Source organism: Physella acuta, unplaced genomic scaffold (assembly GCF_028476545.2).
Source record: "Physella acuta isolate Inbredline_101_S28 unplaced genomic scaffold, ASM2847654v3 ptg000079l, whole genome shotgun sequence".
NCBI lineage: Eukaryota > Metazoa > Mollusca > Gastropoda > Physidae > Physella > Physella acuta.
In genome coordinates, this window is record NW_026731599.1 from 1,572,452 (window position 1) to 1,592,630 (window position 20,179).

Here is a 20,179-nt window from a genome sequence, read left to right on the forward strand (position 1 = left end):
AATCGGCTCCCACATGTGGATGATCTATATCTAAGGTGTTGTCGGTGCCCGATCTTTGATCAAATACAACTAAGGTCACTCCTTGATTTCGAAAAGCATTTTTTTAGGTAGAAACTATTTTGTTAGTCGTAAAAAATTAAATTAATTTAATGTAATTTTTTTAAAATTTCTTGGTTCACATCATCGTTATTTTTTCTTTTTTTTAAATTTCTTGGTTCACATCATCGTTATTTTTTCTTTATATAAACCTCAGTCCGGGGGTTATTATCCGGGGGGTTTATATCGCGGGGGGTATTTGTCCAGGGGGTTTATGTCGCGGGGGGTTTTTGTCCAGGGGGTTTATGTCGCGGGGGGTTTTTGTCCAGGGGGTTTATGTCGGGGGGTTTATGTCCAGGGGGTTTTTGTCCAGGGGGTTTTTGACCGGACACCCCAGATAATGGAGCCATCAGATACTGGAGCCACAAGATAATGGAGCCATCAGATACTGGAGCCACCAGATACTGGAGCCACCAGATACTGGAGCCACCAGATACTGGAGCCACCAGAGACTGGAGCCACCAGATGAGCCAGATACGGGTGCCACCAGATACCGGAGCCACCAGATACCGGAGCCACCAGATACTGGAGCCACCAGATACTGGAGCCACCAGATACTGGAGCCACCAGATACTGGAGCCACCAGATACTGGAGCCATCAGATACTGGAGCCACCAGATACTGGAGCCACCAGATACTGGAGCCACCAGATACTGGAGCCACCAGATACTGGAGCCACCAGATACTGGAGCCACCAGATACTGGAGCCACCAGATACTGGAGCCACCAGATACTGGAGCCACCAGATACTGGAGCCACCAGATACTGGAGCCACCAGATACTGGAGCCACCAGATAATGGAGCCATCAGATACTGGAGCCACAAGATAATGGAGCCATCAGATACTGGAGCCACCAGATACCGGAGCCACCAGATACCGGAGCCACCAGATACCGGAGCCACCAGATACTGGAGCCACCAGATACTGGAGCCACCAGATACTGGAGCCACCAGATACTGGAGCCATCAGATACTGGAGCCACCAGATACTGGAGCCACCAGATACTGGAGCCACCAGATGAGCCAGATAGTGGAGCCATCAGATACTGGAGCCACCAGATACTGGAGCCACCAGATACTGGAGCCACCAGATACTGGAGCCACCAGATACTGGAGCCACCAGATACTGGAGCCACCAGATACTGGAGCCACCAGATACTGGAGCCACCAGATACTGGAGCCACCAGATACTGGAGCCACCAGATACTGGAGCCACCAGATGAGCCAGATACTGGAGCCACCAGATACTGGAGCCACCAGATACTGGAGCCACCAGATACTGGAGCCACCAGATACTGGAGCCACCAGATACTGGAGCCACCAGATACTGGAGCCACCAGATACTGGAGCCACCAGATACTGGAGCCATCAGATACTGGAGCCACCAGATACTGGAGCCACGAGATACTGGAGCCACCAGGTACTGGAGCCATCAGATACTGGAGCCACCAGATGAGCCAGATACTGGAGCCACCAGATGAGCTAGATACGGGTGCCACCAGATACTGGAGCCACCAGATACTGGAGCCACGAGATACTGGAGCCACCAGATGAGCTAGATACGGGTGCCATCAGATACTGGAGCCACCAGATACGGGTGCCATCAGATACTGGAGCCACCAGATACTGGAGCCACCAGATACTGGAGCCATCAGATACTGGAGCCACCAGATACTGGAGCCACCAGATACTGGAGCCACCAGATACAGGAGCCACCAGATACTGGCACAACCTACCACATTTGCTGATGTGCTCCAGAGCTTTATTAAACCTTTTTAGATCTTTGTCTATGGTGTAGCGCCTGTAATTTTCTTCAAGACGTCGCAGAGAATTCAAGTAAGGGATGTACTCTTTAGGGTCCTGTAAGAAAGTAAGGGATGTACTCTTTAGGGTCCTGTAAGAAAGTAAGGGATGTACTCTTTAGGGTCCTGTAAGAAAGTAAGGGATGTACTCTTTAGGGTCCCGTAAGAAAGTAAGGGATGTACTCTTTAGGGTCCTGTAAGAGACGGATATGTATGGCATGTCATCTACATTAACATTTACATGGGATGTCATCTACAGCAACAATTACATGGGATGTCACATCAACATTTACATGGGATGTCACATCAACATTTACATGGGATGTCACATCAACATTTACATGGGATGTCACATCAACATTTACATGGGATGTCACATCAACATTTACATGGGATGTCATCTACATCAACATTAACATGGGATGTCATCTACATCAACATTCACATGGGAAGTCACATCAACATTTACATGGGATGTCACATCAACATTTACATGGGATGTCATCTACATCAACATTTACATGGGATGTCACATCAACATTTACATGGGATGTCATCTACATCAACATTTACATGGGATGTCATCTACATCAACATTAACATGGGATGTCATCTACATCAACATTCACATGGGAAGTCACATCAACATTTACATGGGATGTCACATCAACATTTACATGGGATGTCATCTACATCAACATTTACATGGGATGTCACATCAACATTTACATAGGCTGTCATCTACATCAATATTTACATGGGATGGCATCTACATTAACATTCACATGGGATGTCATCTACATCAACATTTACAAGGGATGTCATCTACATCAACATTTACATGGGATGGCATCTACATCAACATTTACATGGGATGTCACATCAACATTTACAAGGGGTGTCCCATACATCAACATTTACATGGGGTGTCACATCAACATTTACATGGGATGTCATCTACATCAACATTTACATGGTATGTCACATCAACATTTACATAGGATGTCATCTACATCAGCATTTACATAGGATGTCATCTACTTCAACATTTACATAGGATGTCATCTACATCAACATTTACATGGGATGGCATCTACATCAACATTCACATGGGATGTCATCTACTTCAACATTTACATAGGATGTCATCTACATCAACATTTACATGGGATGGCATCTACATCAACATTTACATGGGATGGCATCTACATCAACATTCACATGGGATGTCATCTACATCAACATTTACAAGGGGTGTCCCATACATCAACATTTACATGGGGTGTCACATACATCAACATTTACATGGGTTGTCACAGTTCCATGACAAATGATCTCAGACAAAATATCTCAGACAAAATATCTCACGGACAAATGATCTCGGGACAAATGATCTCGGGACAAATTATCTCACGGACAAAAGATACCAGGACAAAACATATCAGGACAAATGATATCATGGACAAATGATCTCAGACAAAATATCTTACAGCAAAATTTTAATAGTTTGTACGATGATTTTAGTTGATTTGAACTTTTTTTATTGACTGTTAATATGGGTTTGTTTACTTTTTTATGCATAATAATTGTGAATAAAATGAATTTGTTAAACCTAATAAACCATCAAAAGATTTATTAATCTTTGTCGTAGCATTTGTTTCGAAATGTAAAAATTATAACAAACTTACTCCTTTACCCTGAAAGGTATAATAAATGATAATGTATAAAAAAAAATAAAGTAACGGTTGTTATACAACATTAAGGTTCAAAACACTCGAAATTTTTTTCAAAAATGTGAATGGGTCTTCAGGTTCGTAACGTAAAACTATTGTTTTTATTGCATCATCAACACAAACATAACGCCTACATTACTTTGCTGGCAGGTACATCAATATGATCACACCTCTCATATACTATGTGATCAACTATTGTGTGAACTCTTGCTCGACATGTCCTAATTTCACATTTCCTAATTTCTTTGCCTGCTTATAGCAAACATAAATTCACCAGAAACTAATGTCCTAAAACCTTTTTGCGAGGTAACGAAAGAGGCCATAACTGAGTTATCACCACTAATACTGCTTTGTTCGCATGCACACTACGACAACTTAGCTCAGCGATTACCGCTGTTTGTTTAAATAAGCATTTGTCACCTGATCACTAAGGTGTGATCGACGCATAACTATTGACTGTTGATGCTAGTTGTATTGTCCATGGAGGGCTGATGTCTTTCCATTAAGGCATGTCTCTGCCATCAAAGCAGACGGCCACTTTGATACGAAGGTGTGTCTTTATTGTTATTTCATCTCCTTTGATCTAATTTCGTCCACCGGACATGGTAGGATTTTCTCATGTTTGTCAAGCCCACCTACGCTGTCTATCGAAAAAAATTCTTTAATCTTCGCATACTATATTACTAATACTAACTTTAAAATGTTTAGTGCAATATGACAAATTTATATGGCAAACATTTCTTACAATTATATATAGGCCTATAAACAATATTAAAACATAATAAACAAAACCATATGACAATCAATAAAAAAAATGTCAAATCGGCTAAAATCATCAACTACACTATTAAAATTTAGGTGTGAGATATTTTGTCTGAGATCAATGGTCCATGGTATCATTTGTCCTGATATATTTTGTCTTGGTATCTTTTACATTTACATGGGGTGTCACATACATCAACATTTACATGGGGTGTCATCAACATTTACATGGGATGTCCAACATTTTTATTGGTGTTAAAAGCAAAAAAAAGATGTCACCTTATGTGAATTTTGTGCCACCATTACGACCAGATCAAAGTTGTACGTGCCCAGAGCCACATTGTACAGGTGGTTGACATCTACCAGGAAGGTCAGGTACTTTAAGGCCTCTTCTGCTCGTCTGTGTGCATCTTTCTGCTCAACTACAACAATCATGGCTCTTACAGGAAGGTTAGGATATTTGGAGCTTGGGGTATAAGGAGCTTTAAGGTATAAGGAGCTTTAAGGTATAAGGAGCTTTAAGGTATAAGGAGCTTTAAGGTATAAGGAGCTTTAAGGTATAAGGAGCTTTAAGGTATAAGGAGCTTTAAGGTATAAGGAGCTTTAAGGTATCAGGAGCTTTAAGGTATAAGGAGCTTTAAGGTATAAGGAGCTTTAAGGTATAAGGAGCTTTAAGGTATCAGGAGCTTTAAGGTATAAGGAGCTTTAAGGTATAAGGAGCTTTAAGGTATCAGGAGCTTTAAGGTATAAGGAGCTTTAAGGTATAAGGAGCTTTAAGGTATAAGGAGCTTTAAGGTATAAGGAGCTTTAAGGTATAAGGAGCTTTAAGGTATCAGGAGCTTTAAGGTATAAGGAGCTTTAAGGTATAAGGAGCTTTAAGGTATAAGGAGCTTTAAGGTATAAGGAGCTTTAAGGTATAAGGAGCTTTAAGGTATAAGGAGCTTTAAGGTATAAGGAGCTTTAAGGTATAAGGAGGTTGGGGTATTAACTGAGTGTAGCAGCTACAGATAAATAACATTAGAAAAAACAGCTCAAACCTCACCATAAAGAGACCAAACAACAAGTAAAGCCTTCTCAAGGTCGGGCTGGGACTTCCTGACGTGAGCTGTGAGAATTGTTTGATCAAAGCTGAAAGAGCACAGAGTCAGTTAGTGACATTCTCAACATGCAACATGTTTCAAGTGATGCAAGTGTGGGGGAGGTATCTCACAATGTGTGGTGGTCTCAATGTGTGAGGGAGTTGTGTCAATGTGTGGGGGAGGTGTGTCACAAGGTGTGGGGGAGGTGTGTCACAAGGTGTGGGGGAGGTGTGTCACAAGGTGTGGGGGAGGTGTGTCACAAGGTGTGGGGGAGGTGTGTCACAAGGTGTGGGGGAGGTGTGTCACAAGGTGTGAGGGTGTGTCACAAGGTGTGGGGGAGGTGTGTCACAAGGTGTGGGGTGGGTGTGTCACAAGGTGTGAGGGTGTGTCACAAGGTGTGGCGGAGGTGTGTCACAAGGTGTGGGGTGGTGTGTCACAAGGTGTGGGGGAGGTGTGTCATGTGTGGGGGAGGTGTGCCACAAGGTGTGGGGGAGGTGTGTCACAAGGTGTGGGGTGGTGTGTCACAAGGTGTGGGGGGGTGTGTCACAAGTTGTGGGGGAGGTGTGTCACAAGGTGTGGGGTGGTGTGTCACAAGGTGTGGGGGGTGTGTCACAAGGTGTGAGGGTGTGTCACAAGGTGTGGGGTGGTGTGCACAAGGTGTGGGGAGGTGTGTCACAAGTTGTGGGGGAGGTGTGTCACAAGGTGTGGGGTGGTGTGTCACAAGGTGTGGGGTGGTGTGTCACAAGGTGTGGGGGAGGTGTGTCACAAGGTGTGGGGGAGGTGTGTCACAAGGTGTGGGGTGGGTGTGTCATGAGGTTAGGGGGTGTTGTGTGATGATTTATGGGGGATATGTCTTAATGTGTGTGGGAGTTGTGTCTTGTGGGGGGAGGTGTGTCTTGTGGGGGGAGGTGTGTGACAATAAGTAGGTAAGAAAATTCACAAGATCTGTGTAAAATACCTCTGGTCATGTTTGTTCTGTAGAATGTTTAAGAAGGCATCACAAATTTTGTCAATCTTTGAACCTGTTTCTGTTTGCTGTGATACACCTCTCTGGTAGGTTGCTGTGTACATGGTTCGTGTCACATCTTCTTCACTGAAATAAAAACATATCACATCTTCCTCACTGAAACATATCACATCTTCCTCACTGAAACAAAAACATATCACATCTTCCTCACTGAAACAAAAACATATCACATCTTCCTCACTGAAACAAAAACATATCACATCTTCCTCACTGAAACAAAAACATATCACATCTTCCTCACTGAAACAAAAACATATCACATCTTCCTCACTGAAACAAAAACATATCACATCTTCCTCACTGAAACAAAAACATATCACATCTTCCTCACTGAAACAAAAACATATCACATCTTCTTCACTGAAACAAAAACATATCACATCTTCCTCACTGAAACAAAAACATATCACATCTTCCTCACTGAAACATATCACATCTTCCTCACTGAAACAAAAACATATCACATCTTCCTCACTGAAACAAAAACATATCACATCTTCCTCACTGAAACATATCACATCTTCCTCACTGAAACAAAAACATATCACATCTTCCTCACTGAAACATATCACATCTTCCTCACTGAAACATATCACATCTTCCTCACTGAAACAAAAACATATCACATCTTCACTGAAACATATCACATCTTCCTCACTGAAACAAAAACATATCACATCTTCTTCACTGAAACAAAAACATATCACATCTTCTTCACTGAAACATATCACATCTTCCTCACTGAAACATATCACATCTTCCTCACTGAAACATATCACATCTTCCTCACTGAAACAAAAACATATCACATCTTCCTCACTGAAACAAAAACATATCACATCTTCACTGAAACATATCACATCTTCCTCACTGAAACAAAAACATATCACATCTTCTTCACTGAAACAAAAACATATCACATCTTCCTCACTGAAACAAAAACATATCACATCTTCTTCACTGAAACAAAAACATATCACATCTTCACTGAAACAAAAACATATCACATCTTCTTCACTGAAACATATCACATCTTCCTCACTGAAACAAAAACATATCACATCTTCCTCACTGAAACATATCACATCTTCCTCACTGAAACAAAAACATATCACATCTTCCTCACTGAAACAAAAACATATCACATCTTCCTCACTGAAACATATCACATCTTCCTTACTGAAACAAAAACATATCACATCTTCCTCACTGAAACAAAAACATATCACATCTTCCTCACTGAAACAAAAACATATCACATCTTCTTCACTGAAACAAAAACATATCACATCTTCCTCACTGAAACAAAAACATATCACATCTTCCTCACTGAAACATATCACATCTTCCTCACTGAAACAAAAACATATCACATCTTCCTCACTGAAACAAAAACATATCACATCTTCCTCACTGAAACAAAAACATATCACATCTTCTTCACTGAAACAAAAACATGTCACATCTTCCTCACTGAAACAAAAACATATCACATCTTCCTCACTGAAACAAAAACATATCACATCTTCTTCACTGAAACAAAAACATATCACATCTTCCTCACTGAAACAAAAACATATCACATCTTCCTCACTGAAACAAAAACATATCACATCTTCCTCACTGAAACAAAAACATATCACATCTTCCTTACTGAAACAAAAACATATCACATCTTCTTCACTGAAACAAAAACATATCACATCTTCCTCACTGAAACAAAAACATGTCACATCTTCCTCACTGAAACATGTCACATCTTCCTCACTGAAACATATCACATCTTCCTCACTGAAACAAAAACATATCACATCTTCTTCACTGAAACAAAAACATATCACATCTTCCTCACTGAAACATATCACATCTTCCTCACTGAAACAAAAACATATCACATCTTCTTCACTGAAACAAAAACATATCACATCTTCCTCACTGAAACAAAAACATATCACATCTTCCTCACTGAAACAAAAACATATCACATCTTCCTCACTGAAACAAAAACATATCACATCTTCCTCACTGAAACATATCACATCTTCCTCACTGAAACAAAAACATATCACATCTTCCTCACTGAAACAAAAACATATCACATCTTCCTCACTGAAACAAAAACATATCACATCTTCCTCACTGAAACATATCACATCTTCCTCACTGAAACATGTCACATCTTCACTGAAACATGTCACATCTTCTTCACTGAAACATGTCATATCCTCCTGACTAAATTCCCCAATGACATATGACATAGACTGACCTTAATTCAGTAAGAAACACATTCAGATAACTTGGGTTGTTGATCTCTTGTATTAAGTTTTGAATGTTGTCAAAAAATAGCTTGGGCTCGTGGTCATGCAGAAGATTGAGGTTGATCCGGTGTTTTCTCATCAGGATAAAAGCCTCTCCCAGTTTCTTCCTGGAGATAAATCAACTTCCTAGGTCAGACACCTTTTTTGTTGTAGCAGGGGTCATGGACAGGTTATAGGAGGGATCACAGGTTATAGGAGGGATCATGGACAGGTTATAGGAGGGGTCATGGACAGGTTATAGAAGGGATCATGGACAGGTTATAGGAGGGATCATGGACAGGTTATAGGAGGGATCATGGACAGGTTATAGAAGGGATCATGGACAGGTTATAGGAGGGATCATAGACAGGTTATAGAAGGGATCATAGACAGGTTATAGGAGGGATCATGGACAGGTTATAGGAGGGATCATGGACAGGTTATAGGAGGGATCATAGACAGGTTATAGGAGGGATCATAGACAGGTTATAGGAGGGATCATGGACAGGTTATAGGAGGGATCATGGACAGGTTATAGGAGGGATCATGGACAGGTTATAGGAGGGATCATAGACAGGTTATAGGAGGGATCATAGACAGGTTATAGGAGGGATCATGGACAGGTTATAGGAGGGATCATGGACAGGTTATAGAAGGGATCATGGACAGGTTATAGGAGGGATCATGGACAGGTTATAGGAGGGATCATGGACAGGTTATAGAAGGGATCATGGACAGGTTATAGGAGGGATCATGGACAGGTTATAGGAGGGATCATGGACAGGTTATAGGAGGGATCATGGACAGGTTATAGGAGGGATCATGGACAGGTTATAGGAGGGATCATAGACAGGTTATAGAAGGGATCATGGACAGGTTATAAGAGGGATCATGGACAGGTTATAGGAGGGATCATGGACAGGTTATAGGAGGGATCAGGGACAGGTTATAGGAGGGATCATAGACAGGTTATAAGAGGGATCATGGACAGGTTATAGGAGGGATCATGGACAGGTTATAGGAGGGATCATGGACAGGTTATAGGAGGGATCATGGACAGGTTATAGAAGGGATCATGGACAGGTTATAGGAGGGATCATGGACAGGTTATAGGAGGGATCATAGACAGGTTATAGGAGGGATCATAGACAGGTTATAGGAGGGATCATGGACAGGTTATAGGAGGGATCATGGACAGGTTATAGGAGGGATCATGGACAGGTTATAGGAGGGATCATGGACAGGTTATAGGAGGGATCATGGACAGGTTATAGGAGGGATCATGGACAGGTTATAGGAGGGATCATGGACAGGTTATAGGAGGGATCATGGACAGGTTATAGGAGGGATCATGGACAGGTTATAGGAGGGATCATGGACAGGTTATAGGAGGGATCATAGACAGGTTATAGGAGGGATCATAGACAGGTTATAGGAGGGATCATAGACAGGTTATAGGAGGGATCATGGACAGGTTATAGGAGGGATCATGGACAGGTTATAGGAGGGATCATGGACAGGTTATAGGAGGGATCCTAGACAGGTTATAGGAGGGATCATAGACAGGTTATAGGAGGGATCATAGACAGGTTATAGGAGGGATCATAGACAGGTTATAGGAGAGATCATAGACAGGTTATAGGAGGGATCATAGACAGGTTATAGGAGGGATCATGGACAGGTTATAGGAGGGATCATGGACAGGTTATAGGAGGGATCATGGACAGGTTATAGGAGGGATCATAGACAGGTTATAGGAGGGATCATAGACAGGTTATAGGAGGGATCATAGACAGGTTATAGGAGGGATCATGGACAGGTTATAGGAGGGATCATGGACAGGTTATAGGAGGGATCATGGACAGGTTATAGGAGGGATCATGGACAGGTTATAGGAGGGATCATGGACAGGTTATAGGAGGGATCATGGACAGGTTATAGGAGGGATCACAGGTTATAGGAGGGATCATGGACGGGTTATAGGAGGGATCATGGACAGGTTATAGGAGGGATCATGGACAGGTTATAGGAGGGATCAGGGAAAGGTTATAGGAGGGATCATGGACAGGTTATAGGAGGGATCATGGACAGGTTATAGGAGGGATCATGGACAGGTTATAGGAGGGATCATGGACAGGTTATAGGAGGGATCACAGGTTATAGGAGGGATCATGGACAGGTTATAGGAGGGATCATGGACAGGTTATAGGAGGGATCATGGACAGCTTATAGGAGGGATCATGGACAGGTTATAGGAGGGGTCATGGACAGGTTATAGAAGGGATCATAGACAGGGGGTCTACGACAAAGTCCCGAAAGACACTTGCCCGAATGCCGTCCTTACACATCACCAAATACTGACTGTCCCTACACATCACCAAATACTGACTGTCTCTACACATCACCAAATACTGACTGTCTCTACACATCACCAAATACTGACTGTCTCTACACATCACCAAATACTGACTGTCTCTACACATAACCAAATACTGACTGTCCCTACACATAACCAAATACTGACTGTCTCTACACATCACCAAATACTGACTGTCTCTACACATAACCAAATACTGACTGTCCCTTCAGACAGCGAGAGACCCCCCACAAGTGAGAAAACCCCCTGGAGTGTGCTTGAGCCCTGACCTGTCCAGCAGCTGTTTGAGAGAGTTGAGGACCAGAGCCCTAGGATGGATGGTCTCCAGGTTGCCTCTGGGCATCTGCAGGACAACTTTGGTGCTGTTGGCCACAGCAGCCACCAGATGAGATCCCCTCTCCACCCTCCGCACACTCTCATCAAAGGGGTGGCTCTTGCCATCCTTCAGCTTGACTACATCTGGGGAACAACAGTTGCAGCACGTTCAATTCTAGCCTGACTAGCAAACTATTACAATCATCAACCAAAGTATTACAATCATCACCCAAAGTATTACAATCATCACCCAAAATATTACAATCATCACCCAAAGTATTACAATCATCACCCAAAGTATTACAATCATCACCCAAAGTATTACAATCATCACCCTAAGTATTACAATCATCACCCAAAGTATTACAATCATCACCCAAAGTATTACAATCATCACCCAAAGTATTACAATCATCAACCAAAGTATTACAATCATCACCCAAAGTATTACAATCATCACCCAAAATATTACAATCATCACCCAAAGTATTACAATCATCACCCAAAGTATTACAATCATCACCCAAAGTATTACAAGCATCACCCTAAGTATTACAATCATCACCCAAAACTCTACTCGTACGTTCCTAATAGATTGCATGTTGCTATCAATAACCAAAATAAAAACTACTCGTAGGTTCCTAATGAATTGAATGTTGCTATCAACTTGAACCAAACATTCAGCTTATCAATCAGTTGAATCTGAGTAGAACCATGTCTAATCAATAGGCTATAATGTCCTCTAATACATAGGAGATCTACTGGATACAATCAAATGTCATTTGATATGCAGGAAGGTAAAGGTCCAAATATAAATGAATCACTAGCAAAGGAAAACAACAGTCAACTTACCAGTTAATTTTGTAGAGCGACAAATGCATCTCAAGGTGTGGGTGAAAGTAGTGAGTAAAAGAAAATCATTATGGAGCCGAAATGATGTGCAGTTGGAGCAGATCTGCAAGTTCAAGAAATGAATCAAGTCACATGACATGTCATCAAGTCACATGACATGTCATAGAGTCACATGATGTCATCAAGTCACATGACATGTCATAGAGTCACATGATGTCATCAAGTCACATGACATGTCATAGAGTCACATGATGTCATCAAGTCACATGATATGTCATAGTCACATGATGTCATCAAGTCACATGACATGTCATAGAGTCACATGATGTCATCAAGTCACATGACATGTCATAGTCACATGATGTCATCAAGTCACATGACATGTCATAGAGTCACATGATGTCATCAAGTCACATGACATGTCATAGAGTCACATGATGTCATCAAGTCACATGACATGTCATAGTCACATGATGACATCAAGTCACATGACATGTCATAGAGTCACATGATGTCATCAAGTCACATGACATGTCATAGTCACATGATGACATCAAGTCACATGACATGTCATAGAGTCACATGATGACATCAAGTCACATGACAAGTCATAGAGTCACATGATGTCATTAAGTTACATGACATGTTATTAAGTCATGACAGTAATTTAACCTAAGTAGCATTGACATAGTGTAAACCTACCTCCATCTGACTGACGTAGAGCCTAAACCTACCTCCATCTGACTGACGTATTCTAAACCTACCTCCATCTGACTGACGTATTCTAAACCTACCTCTGTCTGACTGACGTAGTGTAAACCTACCTTCATCTGACTGACGTAGTGTAAACCTACCTCCATCTGACTGACGTATTCTAAACCTACCTCTGTCTGACTGACACAGTGTAAACCTACCTCCATCTGATTGACGTAGTGTAAACCTACCTTCATCTGACTGACACAGTGTAAACCTACCTCCATCAGATTGACATAGTGTAAACCTACCTTCATCTGACTGACGTAGTCTAAACCTACCTCCATCTGACGTAGTCTAAACCTACCTCCATCTGATTGACGTAGTGTAAACCTACCTTCATCTGACTGACCTAGAGCCTGAACCTACCTCCATCTGACGTAGTCTAAACCTACCTCCATCTGATTGACGTAGAGCCTGAACCTATCTGTTAGACCCAGCACCACAGTCTCCTGACCTAACCCAGCCACAGCCATCTCCGTACAGGTGTAGGGGAACCTAACAGGCTCACCCAGTTCTGACATCCACGGGCTGGGGGCTTCATCTGATGGTTGTATGGATACGTGGTGGGTGTATGGATACATGGTGGGTGTACGGATACATGGTGGGTGTATGGATATGTGGTGGGTGTATGGATACATGGTGGGTGTATGGATACGTGGTGGGTGTATGGATACATGGTGGGTGTATGGATACATGTGGGGTGTATGGATACATGGTGGGTGTATGGCGTGGTTGGTGTATGGATACATGTGGGGTGTAAGGCGTGGTGGGTGTATGGATACATGGTGGTTGTATGGATACATGGTGGGTGTATGGATACGTGGTGGGTGTATGGATACATGGTGGGTGTATGGATACATGTGGGGTGTATGGATACATGGTGGGTGTATGGCGTGGTGGGTGTATGGATACATGGTGGGTGTATGGATACATGTGGGGTGTATGGATACGTGGTGGGTGTATGGATACGTGGTGGGTGTATGGATACGTGGTGGGTGTATGGATACGTGGTGGGTGTATGGATAAGTGGTGGGTGTATGAATACTTGGTGGGTGTATGGATATGTGGTGGGTGTATGGATATGTGGTGGGTGTATGGATACGTGGTGGGTGTATGGATACATGGAGGGTGTATGGATACATGGAGGGTGTATGGCGTGGTGGGTGTATGGATACATGGTGGGTGTATGGTGTGGTGGGTGTATGGATACATGGTGGGTGTATGGATACATGGAGGGTGTATGGCGTGGTGGGTGTATGGATACATGGTGGGTGTATGGCGTGGTGGGTGTATGGATACATGGTGGGTGTATGGATACATGGAGGGTGTATGGCGTGGTGGGTGTATGGATACATGGTGGGTGTATGGATACATGGTGGGTGTATGGCGTGGTGGGTGTATGGATACATGTGGGGTGTATGGATACGTGTTGGGTGTATGGCGTGGTGGGTGTATGGATACATGGAGGGTGTATGGCATGGAGGGTGTATGGCATGGTGGGTGTATGGATACATGTGGGGTGTATGGATACATGTTGGGTGTATGGCATGGAGGGTGTATGGCGTGGTGGGTGTATGGATACATGGAGGGTGTATGGATACGTGTTGGGTGTATGGCGTGGAGGGTGTATGGCATGGTGGGTGTATGGATACGTGTTGGGTGTACTGATACGTGTTGGGTGTATGGATACGTGTTGGGTGTATGGATACGTGGTGGGTGTATGGATACATGGTGGGTGTATGGATACATGGAGGGTGTATGGATACGTGTTGGGTGTATGGCGTGGAGGGTGTATGGCATGGTGGGTGTATGGATACGTGTTGGGTGTATGGATACGTGTTGGGTGTATGGATACGTGGTGGGTGTATGGATACATGGAGGGTGTATGGATACGTGTTGGGTGTATGGATACGTGTTGGGTGTATGGATACATGGAGGGTGTATGGATACATGTTGGGTGTATGGATACATGTGGGGTGTATGGATACGTGTTGGGTGTATGGCGTGGAGGGTGTATGGCATGGTGGGTGTATGGATACGTGTTGGGTGTACTGATACGTGTTGGGTGTATGGATACATGGAGGGTGTATGGATACGTGTTGAGTGTACTGATACGTGTTGGGTGTACTGATACGTGTTGGGTGTATGGATACATGGAGGGTGTATGGATACATGGAGGGTGTATGGATACGTGTTGGGTGTACTGATACGTGTTGGGTGTATGGATACATGGAGGGTGTACTGATACGTGTTGGGTGTACTGATACGTGTTGGGTGTACTGATACGTGTTGGGTGTATGGATACATGGAGGGTGTATGGATACGTGTTGGGTGTACTGATACGTGTTGGGTGTATGGATACGTGTTGGGTGTATGGATACATGGAGGGTGTACTGATACGTGTTGGGTGTACATACACAAGGCCTGTGAGACAGACTGACCTGAGAACTTGTAGATCTGACCAGACTCCAGTTGTAGTGCCACAGTGTGAGAGCTCTCATCCAGGGCTAGACCAACTATATTGCACTTCAATGTAAAACTATGACTGGAAGAGAGTTGTATGAAAACCAATTATTTTTCTTCAACGTACCCAATATGTGAAACCAACAACAGTAGCTAGGCTGATAATGGTTCTCTTTTTCTCTTGAAAATAAATCCTAAATCTAAAACAGAATTTCTTTTCTTACATCACATCACTACCTTTGTGTATCTATTCTTATGTTATACATCATTATCTTTGTGTATCTTTACATAAAGTGTCATTATCTTTGTGTAGCTTTTCTTATCTTGCACATACACTTCATTATGTTACTGTATTTTTCTTGTTTATTCTGATAATTTTAATTTTTTAATTTTTATTGAAAGCAAATTATTGGCAAACAATTATAATTTTAAAGTTGTCTTTTTAATCATGAATTATGAATGATGCTTTGAACCCTTAATAAAGTTTCAACTAGCAGGGGATGACTTAACCAACTGATGACTTAACCAACTGATGACTTAACCAACTGAGGACTTAACCAACAAACTGACCTGATCCTAATAGCCCTTTCCTGCTGACAAATGTGGGCTATGTAGAGCTGGGAGCCAGAGGTCAAGATCAGCTGTTTGTCCCATATCCAGAGCATCTGGACAATGATTGGCTGGAGCGTGTCAGCTGATGTTATGCTGCCAGAAATAATGTCAACAAACTGGTGAGGAAAGAGCCCAACTACTAGCTTCTTATCATATTTATAACAAACATTGTTTGTATTCTATTTTCAATGAAAAATAAAACCAGTTCTTAGGTAATACCAATGAATGCCATCCGTAAGTCCTTAGGGAATGGAAGCTTACCAATAGATGCCATCCATAAGTCCTTAGGGAACGGAAGCTTACCAATAGATGCCATCAGTAAGTCCTTAGGGAATGGAAGCTTACCAATAGATGCCATCCATAAGTCCTTAGGGAATGGAAGCTTACCAATAGATGCCATCAGTAAGTCCTTAGGGAATGGAAGCTTACCTATAGATGCCATCCGTAAGTCCTTAGGGAATGGAAGCTTACCAATAGATGCCATCCAACTGTGGGAGACCACACTGTGGACTGAAGCCGTCACCTGCAGCTGCTGAATAGTTGACGGATCCAGTCTGGTCTGCCTTCCCTGCAGGTCAAGGTAAGGTCAAGGTAAGGTCAAGGTTAAATTGGTGGTAAGAATATTTCCCTTCAATTTTATAACACAATAAAAGATGTATGCATGGTTATATATATTTGGGCCAAACACATATACAATAAAAGATGTATGCATAGTTTTACACTTGGGCCAAACACATATACAATAAAAGATGTATGCATAGTTTTACACTTGGGCCAAACACATACAATAAAAGATGTATGCATGGTTTTACACTTGGGCCAAACACATATACAATAAAAGATGTATGCATAGTTTTACACTTGGGCCAAACACATATACAATAAAAGATGTATGCATAGTTTTACACTTGGGCCAAACACATATACAATAAAAGATGTATGCATAGTTTTACACTTGGGCCAAACACATATACAATAAAAGATGTATGCATAGTTTTACACTTGGGCCAAACACATATACAATAAAAGATGTATGCATAGTTTTACACTTGGGTCAAACACATATACAATAAAAGATGTATGCATAGTTTTACACTTGGGTCAAACACATATACAATAAAAGATGTATGCATAGTTTTACACTTGGGTCAAACACATATACAATAAAAGATGTATGCATAGTTTTACACTTGGGTCAAACACATATACAATAAAAGATGTATGCATAGTTTTACACTTGGGTCAAACACATATACAATAAAAGATGTATGCATAGTTTTACACTTGGGTCAAACACATATACAATAAAAGATGTATGCATAGTTTTACACTTGGGCCAAACACATATACAATAAAAGATGTATGCATAGTTTTACACTTGGGTCAAACACATATACAATAAAAGATGTATGCATAGTTTTACACTTGGGCCAAACACATATACAATAAAAGATGTATGCATAGTTTTACACTTGGGTCAAACACATATACAATAAAAGATGTATGCATAGTTTTACACTTGGGCCAAACACATATACAATAAAAGATGTATGCATAGTTTTAAACTTGGGTCAAACACATATACAATAAAAGATGTATGCATGGTTTTACACTTGGGCCAAACACATATACAATAAAAGATGTATGCATAGTTTTAAACTTGGGTCAAACACATATACAATAAAAGATGTATGCATAGTTATGTATATTTGGGCCAAACACATACCTGTGTGGGAGTATATTGCAATCTGGCCATTGTTCATCAAGACAGCAAGGCCATCACCACTGTCATTAGGTTCAAAGGTCACTCGACTTGCAGGATGTGGCAGATCTATGACATACGCCGCCATTGGAGGCGGGACCACCATTTGTCTCAGTGGGGTCAGCAGTAGCCTGGCTAGAGAGATGACACAAGCAAAGATTTCTAGGTGCTCGTTAGCTAATTGGGTGCAAGCTGAGGCAAATGTTCATACCAATACACGTGTTCAAGACCTAACCCCATCATTTACCACCACAGATACAGCTGTACAAGACCTAACCCATCATTTACCACCACAGATACAGCTGTACAAGACCTATCCCATCATTTACCACCACAGATACAGCTGTACAAGACCTACCCCATCATTTACCAGATACAGCTGTACAAGACCTAACCCCATCATTTACCACCACAGATACAGCTGTACAAGACCTAAACCCATCATTTACCACCACAGATACAGCTGTACAAGACCTACCCCAACATTTACCAGATACAGCTGTACAAGACCTACCCCATCATTTACCACCACAGATACAGCTGTACAAGACCTAGCCCATCATTTACCACCACAGATACAGCTGTACAAGACCTAACCCATCATTTACCACCACAGATACAGCTGTACAAGACCTACCCCCATCATTTACCACCACAGATACAGCTGTACAAGACCTACCCCATCATTTACCACCACAGATACAGCTGTACAAGACCTACCCCCATCATTTACCACCACAGATACAGCTGTACAAGACCTAACCCCATCATTTACCAGATACAGCTGTACAAGACCTACCCACATCATTTACCACCACAGATACAGCTGTACAAGACCTACCCCATCATTTACCACCACAGATACAGCTGTACAAGACCTACCCCCATCATTTACCACCACAGATACAGCTGTACAAGACCTACCCCATCATTTACCACCACAGATACAGCTGTACAAGACCTAACCCCATCATTTACCACCACAGATACAGCTGTACAAGACCTAACCCCATCATTTACCACCACAGATACAGCTGTACAAGACCTAACCCCATCATTTACCACCACAGATACAGCTGTACAAGACCTACCCCATCATTTACCACCACAGATACAGCTGTACAAGACCTACCCCATCATTTACCAGATACAGCTGTACAAGACCTACCCCCATCATTTACCACCACAGATACAGCTGTACAAGACCTACCCCATCATTTACCACCACAGATACAGCTGTACAAGACCTAACCACATCATTTACCACCACAGATACAGCTGTACAAGACCTACCCCATCATTTACCACCACAGATACAGCTGTACAAGACCTAACCCCATCATTTACCACCACAGATACAGCTGTACAAGACCTAACCCCATCATTTACCAGATACAGCTGTACAAGACCTAACCCCATCATTTACCACCACAGATACAGCTGTACAAGACCTACCCCCATCATTTACCACCACAGATACAGCTGTACAAGACCTACCCCATCATTTACCACCACAGATACAGCTGTACAAGACCTAACCCCATCATTTACCACCACAGATACAGCTGTACAAGACCTACCCCCATCATTTACCACCACAGATACAGCTGTACAAGACCTACCCCATCATTTACCACCACAGATACAGCTGTACAAGACCTAACCCCATCATTTACCACCACAGATACAGCTGTACAAGACCTACCCCATCATTTACCACCACAGATACAGCTGTACAAGACCTACCCCATCATTTACCACCACAGATACAGCTGTACAAGACCTACCCCCATCATTTACCAGATACAGCTGTACAAGACCTAACCCCATCATTTACCACCACAGATACAGCTGTACAAGACCTACCCCCATCATTTACCACCACAGATACAGCTGTACAAGACCTACCCCATCATTTACCACCACAGATACAGCTGTACAAGACCTAACCACATCATTTACCACCACAGATACAGCTGTACAAGACCTACCCCCATCATTTACCACCACAGATACAGCTGTACAAGACCTACCCCATCATTTACCACCACAGATACAGCTGTACAAGACCTACCCCATCATTTACCAGATACAGCTGTACAAGACCTAACCCCATCATTTACCACCACAGATACAGCTGTACAAGACCTACCCCCATCATTTACCACCACAGATACAGCTGTACAAGACCTACCCCATCATTTACCACCACAGATACAGCTGTACAAGACCTACCCCATCATTTA

The 20,179-nt window shown here is 42.3% G+C and overlaps 1 protein-coding gene across 2 annotated transcripts in view; it reads right to left on the reverse strand.

Annotated features, from left to right (window-relative positions):
- Positions 1 to 20,179, reverse strand: part of LOC131955253 (putative elongator complex protein 1) — a 52,172-nt gene that overhangs the window by 14,445 nt on the left and 17,548 nt on the right. For both annotated transcript variants that reach the window (XM_059319300.1, XM_059319291.1), the window contains exons 12-23: positions 17,898 to 18,068; positions 16,643 to 16,739; positions 16,130 to 16,264; positions 15,538 to 15,641; positions 13,489 to 13,637; positions 12,341 to 12,443; positions 11,443 to 11,632; positions 8,766 to 8,924; positions 6,431 to 6,565; positions 5,436 to 5,521; positions 4,673 to 4,815; positions 1,833 to 1,956 (exon numbers count right to left, since the gene is read on the reverse strand). In XM_059319300.1, the coding sequence (XP_059175283.1) occupies positions 1,833 to 1,956; positions 4,673 to 4,815; positions 5,436 to 5,521; positions 6,431 to 6,565; positions 8,766 to 8,924; positions 11,443 to 11,632; positions 12,341 to 12,443; positions 13,489 to 13,637; positions 15,538 to 15,641; positions 16,130 to 16,264; positions 16,643 to 16,739; positions 17,898 to 18,068 (1,596 nt within the window). The remainder of the gene's footprint in view (positions 1 to 1,832; positions 1,957 to 4,672; positions 4,816 to 5,435; positions 5,522 to 6,430; positions 6,566 to 8,765; positions 8,925 to 11,442; positions 11,633 to 12,340; positions 12,444 to 13,488; positions 13,638 to 15,537; positions 15,642 to 16,129; positions 16,265 to 16,642; positions 16,740 to 17,897; positions 18,069 to 20,179) is intronic.